This window comes from Mugil cephalus, chromosome 2 (assembly GCF_022458985.1).
Source record: "Mugil cephalus isolate CIBA_MC_2020 chromosome 2, CIBA_Mcephalus_1.1, whole genome shotgun sequence".
Taxonomy (NCBI): Eukaryota; Metazoa; Chordata; class Actinopteri; order Mugiliformes; family Mugilidae; genus Mugil; species Mugil cephalus.
The window spans coordinates 6,990,774-7,001,141 of NC_061771.1; the positions used below are offsets into that span (position 1 = coordinate 6,990,774).

The 10,368-nt window shown below is 43.2% G+C and overlaps 1 protein-coding gene across 2 annotated transcripts; it reads right to left on the bottom strand.

The window, feature by feature from the left end:
* Positions 1-23: 23 nt before the first annotated feature.
* On the bottom strand, positions 24-10,291 carry si:ch73-100l22.3. 2 transcript variants are annotated; one of them, XM_047578794.1, is made up of 10 exons: positions 9,827-10,284; positions 9,239-9,364; positions 6,457-9,010; positions 6,080-6,201; positions 3,682-3,783; positions 3,098-3,214; positions 2,886-2,975; positions 2,598-2,714; positions 1,433-1,515; positions 25-1,228 (listed from the first exon to the last, which is right to left on the bottom strand). In XM_047578794.1, exons 1-10 carry the CDS (start codon positions 9,953-9,955, stop codon positions 1,069-1,071), a joined length of 3,600 nt encoding a protein of 1,199 aa, XP_047434750.1. In that variant the 5' UTR covers positions 9,956-10,284; the 3' UTR covers positions 25-1,068. The 2 variants fall into 2 exon arrangements, with proteins under 2 accessions (XP_047434752.1, XP_047434750.1); XM_047578796.1 differs by lacking the exon at positions 3,682-3,783 and having other exon boundaries at positions 24-1,228; positions 9,827-10,291.
* Positions 10,292-10,368: the final 77 nt, after the last annotated feature.

The window sequence follows — 10,368 nt, forward strand, 5'->3', positions numbered from 1 at the left end:
CAAACCTCACAGCAACCATTTAGTGTTAAAAAAAACATTTATTAATAACTAAATACAAATAAATAACATATAAAATAGATGGAAAAATCTCCAAGAATAAAAAACGCAAGCTTGGCTGATATATAATTCCAATACAGTGCAAACATTGAAGGCAACCTTAAAGAATGTTCAAGTTTTAGCCTCGAGGAACTAAACATTTGTGAGGACGGAAATACTGTAAATATTACACTAGAAAGGTTCAGTGTGTGCTAATAAATATGGAGATCGATTCTTTTTGGTAACAGGCACAAAAACATGAAGAATCCTTGCAGGAGGAAGGGAACACATTTTCCAGGTGTCCAAGTGACCAAACAAGGCTCCTGGAAATGTCTCATTGGCAGGAAGTTCAGTTTTAATGCTGTCGATTACACCCGTGCTTTTTCCTGCTGTGACAACACAGGATATCTCCTCCTAAAAACGATATATGTTGTGGACGCTTTCGTTTTAGTTTCACGCATTAATGCAAAGCAAATCAGACCCTAGTCACAAGCTGTACACAGTAAGCTAAGGAGTTCTTAACACAATGATCTGTTGTTTTTAAGATGCAAAAATATGAATATACAAAACTTTACCATGGGTATTGTGTTGCATGAGTACATTTTTTTGCAGTTTTTCTTAGGTTATTACCACTGGCTTACTGGAACACTTCCAAAAAACTGAGCTTCTCTGTTGTGACATGTCAAAATGTTTGCTGAGTCTGAACTTCTTTCCTCACAAACATCTTTAAGACGAAGATGGTGAAAAGTACTAGAAGCACACCTGGTAAAAACTGTGACACTGACAGAGCTACTTTGTAAATGGCTGCAGTTGACCTGTATTCACATAGGAAGCTGTAGTCACTAAATTATACACAGCGTTAGAGTAAAAAAATTCCCAGCACTCTGGATAAGAAAGAAGACTATATATTAGTCAGCAGCCGGCATCAGTTTGAGTCAAGTGTGGACAACTCTCAAATGATTAGTTATACACTATTCATGTGATCACTAGAGGCCTTGTTAGGAGTCCTCACTGGGGCCAATTAGGAGATTGTCATCGGGGTCTCGAGGAGAAAGTGCTCTTGGGGACTCTCTGAGGATTTGCTCTGCACTGCCCCCGTTTGGTTCCAAGCGGCTGCTCGGCAGAGGATCCAGGTTTTGGTCCGGTCCTCGTCGTAACCCCCCGGTGCCTTTCTGCAGCCTTCTTCTGGATCCTTGAGGGAATACAAGACAAGTGTTACCAGCTGACAAAGGTCTTTTCTCAGTCTGGGGTGGCTGTGCCTCTAAAGTATCTCTCAAAAATATCTACCCGACATAGACTCCACAAATAAATCTGATGCAGACAGAATGAGTGCAGATTTCACTTGTAATAATCAGGCTCCGTGTGTTTGTTATTCACAGCTGTAAAGGAAACTCACATGGTTCCTCTCTTCCTCTCCAGTGATTTCTGCGTTGCAGCAGACAGAGAACTCTGTCCTCTTGGACGGCCTGCATGTCCACTCTAAATAAGCACATACACGTGCACAATACATTAGTGTGGAGACAAAAAGAACAGAAACAAAATAAATGCAAAATATGAGGACCCAGGAAAAATCATCCTCCAAAATAAATAAAATGTAGACGTAACTACAAATTTTTTGACTAAGTGACTAAAATACATGGACTTCTGCTGTTTGTAAGTCCTAATTGTTTGGGACATGTGATTTAGAAAGGACCCTCCTATATCTGTGCTGCATTCACACAGGGTCAGAAAACTGTGTCTCACTCAAACCTTCTGACGTTATCCTGGACATGATGTCAAAGCTCTGCTTATTTCTGCCTCCCCTCCCTTACATGTTAAAGATAAATAACACTGATGTGCTGTGAGGTCTGACACCTTTCTACCAGAGAAAGTTCATCAATTAGCCATGGCTTCTCGTGACTTGTCTCTGGTTCTTTCTCTTCCTTGGACCACTTTTGATGACAGGCGATGACCACTGAAGACCAGCAACACAGCACAAGAGCTCCAGTCTTGGAGATGCTCTGACCCAGTCATCTAGTCATCACAACCTTGTCAAGATGCTCAGATCCTTCTGCTTCTAACAACTAAATCTTCACTTGTTGCCTAACATTCCACCCACTGACAGATGCCATGATAACCAAATTATCAGTGTCATTCACTCGACTCATAATGTTCATCGCTCATCAATGCTCATCGCTGAGTGTATGAGAAGAAAATAATTACTGTGCAAACTGTGCACTGGTCTAAATAGATAAAGTGTTGAAAATATACATCAGGTAATCACAAAGTCATGTTTTATTATATAGGTGTAGTTACCTTAATTAGTCACAGTTTATTCTATATTGTTTCTTTGTCAAATAGCTGCCATGATGAAGTTCATATTTTGGAGATAACCTGATATTAAAACATTAAGCACTTCTCTCTCCTTTTTTTAGTTATCAGGCTTCTCAGCTACATTTAGCAGCATGTTAGGAGAATAAGAACCGCTGTGATTTTAAAACAGTCCTATCTTATGTTTAGTTGTGGTTGCCAATGTGAGAAATCAACCCCCCTTGGACGTGTAAGACTTCTGAAAAGGTTACCTGTAGTCGGAGCTTTTTCTCCCTGGCCAGCTCTCTGTCCCAGCTGATGAGCTGCATCCGCTCTCTGGCTGTCAGGCTGAAGAATATGTCGTAAACCTCATAACGTGCGGCGCGCAGCTGGAGGGGCAAACAATTACAGAGCAGACGACGGCTTGAATGCATGCGTGCGATGGCAGTACCTGTTGTGGAAACTGCTAATGGAGCGAATAATTGTTGAGCTGACAGCGTGGAAGAGGGAAGAGGAGAGAGGTTAACAGATGTGTTTACAACATGTGTTTGCCTTCATACCTGGAGAGTGACTCTCTCCTGCAATAAGACGTCCTGTCTGCTACACAACTCCTCTTTGCCGGGGATCTGCTGCAGGAACTGATGCGTGTCCTGCGTGGTACGAAAACCCAAATATACACACACACAGGTGTCATCTAAGCACGTGTGCTCATTTTTCCTCAATAAGACAGTGTGCTACTACAGACAGACGCGACACCTCAGTCTCTACTCACCCTGATGGTGCGCACCAGCTGTGCCACTCGCTCAGTCCTCAACAACCTGCGAGTCAGAAAGCCCTTCACGGCCGCCGACAGCAGGGGGCGGTAGCGCTGCGACGGTGAGCTGCAGGGCTGAGGAAGAGGGGAGAAGGAGTGATGAGAGAGGGGTGAATAATGAAGACCAGAGGGGAAGACAGAGGAGAATGCTAATTCCATCAATGACAACCAATTAATTTCCCACACAGCTTCTCAAGGTCTTTTGGTTGGCATCTGTTTAGTGCATCAATGTGAGCGGACTCACAGCTCATCATTGTAATAGAGAATAATAAGCAGAATAATAAGCAGCTGATGTGCTGTCATTCACTTGTTGATTCTCGGGAATTAAAGGGACACGTTTCTTGGACTAAAGCGGAAAACAGAAGCTGCCGTCGTAGCGGGAAATAATGTAATAAAGGTTACGGAGTCGGAAATAGAGTCGGGCGTATTTGTTTCACACAACTGTGCCAGCCGAGTGGTGATGATAAAAAAAAATACTGCAGATGAAAGCAGGAGATCCTTTCTGTGTCACTGACATTAGTGAACAAATCGGGTGGCAATACCTGCGAGATGGTGGAAAAGGTCAACGTGTCCCCAAGACGTGAGCTTGACATGGAGCAAGGGAAGGACACGCTCTGGAGGAGACGGTAACGCTCTGCCAACGCCTGAGTGAGAGTGAGACAGACAAGAGGAAGACGTGAGGGTGGAGGGGAGGAGAGGGAGGAAATGGGCATGTGTGCGTGTGCATTTGGGAGCAGGCAAGGTTGGAAAAAATTGAATTGGAAAGGACAGCAAATGAGGCAGGAGGAAAAAATTAATTGAGGGTAGAGAGAAAGAGACAGAAGGGGAGAGACGGGGCATAGAGGCAAGAGGGATGAGACGAGAAAGGGAGCAGAGGAGGAGGAGAAGGATGAGGAGGACAAGGGGAGAGGAGAGATGTCGGAAATTAATACAGCCAGAGAGTAAAAAAAACAACAGTGGAGGAGACAAAACAAAGACAGGGATGAGGAGGAGAGGAAAAAGAGAGGGAAGGAGAAGGGACCATTAGTGGTGGCACTCAGCGGGACGATCTGGCACTTAACCACAGACGCTCATGAATTAAACAAATTATCCTTTCCTTTTCTGTGTCAATTCCCTCGGCCCCCTCCTCCCTCTACCACAGAGTCCAGCCAGCTCGCTCTCATCATATCACAAATGATGGAGGGACGGAGGGGAGTCAAAAAGGAGTCTTTTTATGAAACAGCTTATGTTAATTATATTGTTGTTAAGGATACATAAATTAAACAGAGCCCGTGATTAACAGGGCAAGGACACTGGCCAAGAACAAATACAGACACAAGCCGAAGAAACAAGAACCGGTTGCCAGAGAACAGCAGGCGTCCTTGAAGTCCCACATGTGTGCGCACACACACACACACACACACACACACACACACACACACATACTCAAAGAAACAGGCAACCATGCCAGCTCGCCTCTTAGGGATGTAATGAAACATTTATGGTAGAATCCCTGTGTTTTTTTTACTGGGGAGAGTCTGAAGGTCTCTTGTAATGAGCAGATGTCTGTAGTCTGCCCACGACCCAGGTCTCCAAAAGAGCACTCTAACAGGTAGGATAACATGTGTGTGTGCGTGTGTGTGTGTGTGTGTGTGTGTGTGTGTGTGTGTGTGTGTGTGTGTGTGTGTGCTATTTTGTGAAGCAATGCCAGAGCCTTTTAAATGTCTTCTTCTTGATTCAAAAGAAACATTTTATGGTCATTGTTACATCATGGTTCAGGCTTAACTTCTTAAAAAAAGGTGGGAATGCTGGGCCAGACGTTCATTTTTAATTTCTTTTAGGTGACTTTGGGTGAAGTCAGAAACCTTGGTGGAGTGAATTATGGCTGCTGTACGGGAATTACGTAGCGCAAGATCTGTACAGCAATATGTGATGCAATCTAATGCAAGAGGTGGGCCAATAGGATGGAGGAATAACCAATGACTGTGTTTTTAAAGCAGATTTAGACTGGTTGTTTCCGGGTCTCAGAAACATATAATGTTCATTTTCTCTTCATAGTTTTATGTTATTTTGCCGCTCATAGGAAAACAACGATCCTTTTCAGGTAAAAACAATAAGGCCGACAATTTTCTATACGTCGTTTCTACTATGAAACACATCCAATAACCCCAGAAAATGTGTCACAATTCTTTTTCTGATCTTTAGTGCAATTATTTAAAAACAGATCACAGGTTGAACTAATTCCTATGATACCAGGACAAACTACTGCTTAGCAAATGTTACCCAGAACAAGTAAATTGCACATTTCTGGTAATTTTCTGGCAGCAAAACAGACTCAATAATAAAATCCAGGGCCTCCATCTGTGTTTTAATAGTGTCTGGAAAACAATGGAAGTTATCAGTTATGATATTAGGGTTTGTCTATAAAGGCAACAAGTCGTTTTGTGGCATTAAATAAGAAGATGAAAAATATTGCAAGACTGATTCTTAAGTAGAAAATAATATTGCGAGGTTTTAGCTCTCTGTAAGAGTAAAAAACGCCATAAACAAAACATCTGCATTGTTTCTGCACAGCAAACACACCTGAAAACTTATTCTAACACACTTGAAAGATGATTTGACTACAATCAAAATGTTTGCACACTTATTTTAAAAATGGTGAACCTCTGCAATGACGGAAAACCAATGTGACACATTTTCAAAGCTTGTACAACAGACAGTAAAGGTGAGTTTGTCTTAGCTTCAGATAACTGAATATTTATCATGGCCAATTATTTAACATGGAAAATGTATGTGAAACTACAGTTAAATGTGATAATCGCAAATGATAATAAATGTAATGTGATTAAATGTAAATAAATAAATGTCAGGGAACCCAGCATTTACCACATCATTAAATAAGAGCTCTGCTCTCTAAATACCCAAAAACTGGACACCTGCCCCTTAATTTCACCGTCTCACCTGTAGTAGTTCTTCCTGCTGCTTCCTGTGCTCGTCCTGCAGCGCTTTGACCTGAGCAGCATGGGCCAGTTTTAGCTGCTCCTGCTTGTCCTTTTGGCTGCCATGGCCTTCATACCTAGACTCTAAAGCCAAAGATATCACATCAGAAAATTCTGCTACAGCAGATGGATTGAGAAGTATGTGTAGCAGCAGTAGCAGGTTTTTTTTTCTACAGGTCACTGTCTTTATTATCTGATGATACAGAGTCATATCACAAGGCGACACAGAAATATAAGAATCACCTGTTGCGGTGTTCAACTGGAGCGAAACGCTGCACAACCTAAACCCAGTGTGGCTCATTTTTTTGACTGCCCTACATTTTCCTGTCCCGCTCTTACCTCTGGGAGCGCTTGAATTGGGTCTGATCACGGAGCCTCCTCCTTCGCTGGTGTCTGCACTCCTTTCTGGGGCCTCGTCCGTCACATGCATGAGCAGCCGCCGTTTGACCTTGGACACCCCTCCCTGACCTTCACCTTCACTCTCCGGAGTCAGATGGTTCTTCTGAATAAGACGATCTTGCGAGTCTAAGTCAGATCCCGGCGCTTCGACGAGCCACAGGCCAGATGGTGTGTCCACATCGTATGACTCGTTGAGAGACGGTGAACGGTTTTGTACGTCGATTGCCATCTCATTCCTCCTCAACAAAACGTGGCTGCTGGTATCTGAATGCACCGGGACTTCTAAAGGAATCGCGGTTTCAGACGAAACATTTCGGAATACACAAGGAATACGCATCCTCTGGGTTACAGACTGCACGTGTTTAGCAAGTGGCTGCTGCTTTCTCCAGCCACCGTGCTGTGTAGAACTCTTGGTTAGTCCGTCTGTACCTGTTCCTTCTCCCTTTTCTCTCTCTGTAACTACTGTTTTGACCAGTCTGAGCTCACTCATGTTTACCATCTCTTCTACTTTCTCCTGTTCTGTCACACGAACATTGTCAGTGATGCTGAGTTCTTGTCCTGAACCTCTGAACAGGTTTTTGGGATTCTTGAATGATAGTCTTTCCGGCCACACTTTGCACTCCTCCTCCTCCTCATCATCATCCTCACAAGCATCAGGACTCGGCTGCACGTGTTGATCACTTCTAGTTTGCTTGATATCTTTGAAAGTAAACTCGCTTTGGCACTGACTGTCCATGTTTTCTTTTACTGTTGACTCCAGATCTGAGATCAGCTCCTTTAAGCTGCAAAGGTTTGACTCGAGTTGATCTATGTGCTGTGAACTTTTAGCTAAAACATTCGTCACATCCTCATCAATCGTGAGATTCACAGTGGAAGGAATGTTTTCATGACCCAGGACATCATCTTCAGCCTTGTGGTCTTCATTCAAACCTATATTGATCTCATATTTCCCATCTGAAGTCTCTTGCCTATCATCATCATCTTCTCCATCTTTGGTGCTATCTTTGCTTTTAGAGTGTACAGGACTTCTACAGAAGTTTGGGGCCGGCAAACAGCAATATTTCCCAGTTCCTTGAGAAGATGATCTCGTAGAGGTGGTCACATAAAAGGCATCTTGAACACGGGAGGTTCCAGCTGACTGCTGCTGGATGAGGGGACTGATTGATTTAGGCTTTATTATGCCCTCTTGTGAACTGTTAAGCTTATTTTTTAGGGCTGTTTGGTCTTCACTGCTCTGTTCCACTTTATTTTCATCTTGGGTTAGTGAGTTTTCAGATTCAATGTTCATCTTATTCCCAGTGCATTCGCTCTCAAGTGTCTTCTCATCCTCCCAGGATTTCTTGGGTGATATCTCCATAGACGGCATAACAGTGTTTCCCCTCTCTTTCACTTTCTTCCCCTCTACAGTCACAGTAACCTTGTCAGGGAACTCGTCATTCTCCTTGTCAGAGAGGCTCTGCTCCTCCGCCCTCTCTCTTGGCTGTTCTTGAGTCCTGTCCTGGAATTTAGTGTTTTTGGCTTGGTTCCTAAGCATCCGATGGCGCCGTCGATACTCCTGAGATTTCTTCAGCAAGGCCTGGAGACTCAGGCGATAAGGTTTCTCGGGTGGCTTTGAGTCTCCTTCGTCTACCGGACTCTCTGCTGGTTCGGCTTCTCTGTGGTTGTGCTGAATATCCTGTCCTGCTGTCAGACAGAGACGACTGTTTAACACCTGCAATAACTCCGTACTGCCTGAAGAGACACCTTCTTCCAGCAAAGCAGCCGATCCTTCATTTTGGTCTAAATTTCCACCTTTAACAGAGTCAAGTATTGTCATAAGGGGACTCTCAGCATCAACCTCCACACTGTCAGGAAAGCTACTTCCAGACTGTTCTGCTGGTAAAGGGTCACATATGGCTGAATCCTCTTGAAGTGAGATGCAACAAACATCTTTTACTCCTATTAAGTTATCACAAAAGGACCTCTCCAGTCCACTCCTCTCCAGCTCCTCTCCGTCTATGGGAGGGTGGCTAATAATATCTGGCATTTTGGCAATTGTGTTTGAAGTGGTATGCAGGAAAAAGCCACTCAAGTTATGAACTCCGTTTGCAGAGCCAAATCCACGACTGTCGCTTTCTGCATCGTTCCACTCAGAGATATTGGTAGCGTTTTCCACATTCTCAGATGTCACATAACCTAAGGACAATGGCTGGTGGCTCCCACCTCTACAGTAACTTGGCTGTGATCCCTGGTGATCAATAAGGCATCTTTCATAGTTCTGAGGTGTAACATTTGAGGCAAAAAAGGCACTATATGTTGTTGATGTCAATGGCGGAAGAGAAGCATCGTTTTCTCCTCTCTTTACAGGTGGTGGCGGCGGCGAAAGACGATCATTTGTGCCACCAAAAACATGACCCTGAGACACTGATCCTCTGCTGGAATTGTGGGAATATGAAGATTGCGTATCAAGCTCTGTTTCTCGAAGTAACTCCTCCAGTGTTGGAGTAGTCCTCAGCTGCAATTCAAGAGTGAAAACAACCGAATGAGATCACACCAAATGTGTTTCTTTTATCCACAAAACAGTATATGAAAGAATTGGAAGTAGAACAACATATCTAAAACAAAATGGAGGCAAATGGTGTTAGTGTGCTTAAATGTTATTTACAACTCTGCAAATCAAATCTTCTCTTCAATGAGAAAAACAAATAGTCACAGTTGGACAATCTTAAAGAACTTAAATTACCTGGATGCTGTGCAGAATGGCTTTTACATGTGCCATTCTGGCGTCATCTTTCAGCTTTTTCTGGGTGGAGGCTTTTTGCACTTCATTTCTGTGTCGCTGCATCTCCTCTCGCTGTTTCCTAGAGAGCTGTTATCAACAGAAAGCAGAGATGGTTGTCACGCATGTTCCACAACAGATATAATGTTTATTTCTGTTCCTGTTTGTTTTATTTATTAGTGTCTAAGCTACAGCTCAACACCACCTGTATAGATTCAAAATGACACTGAGATTTCATAAGATACACTAGTGAAAACGAATACATATAATAGTCCTGTAATGTCTTAATGAAGGTTATAATATTCAATTTTTATATGGTATTTAGCATCAGTATTTAGCATGTAGAGGGATTTACTGCAGCACAGTTACAGTAGAAAGCCTTTGTTTTCACCAGAGTAACAGTTACCTCAAGCTTTGGCAAGTGAGTATTCAAATATTGTGAGCAGCTGTCAGAATATGTTGATTTTTTACGATTACTCACGCAACACTACAGGCATAGTACACTTCATGATAAGGTTATTCGAAAACAGCAGTCATAAAAAGAACAACTACCAGGGGAGGAAGGATGGGTCGTCCATAGAAGCGGATGAGAGAGGATGCAGGCAAAGGTTTCCCCCCTTCTTCCTCACTTTTCTTCATTTCGGAAAGTCGGTGCTGAACAAAAGTCTCGTAGTTCTCCATTTTGTTGCATCAGGACCAGATAGTCAGCAGCGTTAGCGAGAATAAACTACGGCTACACTGAGCAATTAACCTAAGCTAGCGAGCTGCTAAGCTAACCAGCTAACTTTGCTAATATAACATTCGCTGTCCCTGGTTGGATTAAAATCAAAACTGCTCAGCTCAAATATATATATATAACCAAAACATTCAACAAGTGCGCTTCTATTAAGAAAGCGATGCACTGACGAGTAGCTAGGTGCTATACAATCTCAAAAGTCTCCTCCAACATGACGCCTCAGTGTTTACGTTTTTACCGCCTACTCTCCTCCCGTAGCAACGGCCCGGTGGGGACGGTTGGAGACCGGGAAGTTGCTCACAAAACCCGGAGAGGACTCCACGAAAACACGATTTTAAAACTCAGAAATGCACCACGT

Coding starts and splice junctions, on each gene's coding strand:
- si:ch73-100l22.3 (XM_047578794.1), bottom strand. CDS start 9,955: ATGGAGAACTACGAGACTTTTGTTCAGCACCGACTTTCCGAAATGAAG. Junction 9,365..9,826: donor GACCCATCCTTCCTCCCCTG/GTAGTTGTTCTT, acceptor TGTTGATAACAG/CTCTCTAGGAAACAGCGAGA. Junction 3,784..6,079: donor AGCAGGAAGAACTACTACAG/GTGAGACGGTGA, acceptor ACTCTCACTCAG/GCGTTGGCAGAGCGTTACCG.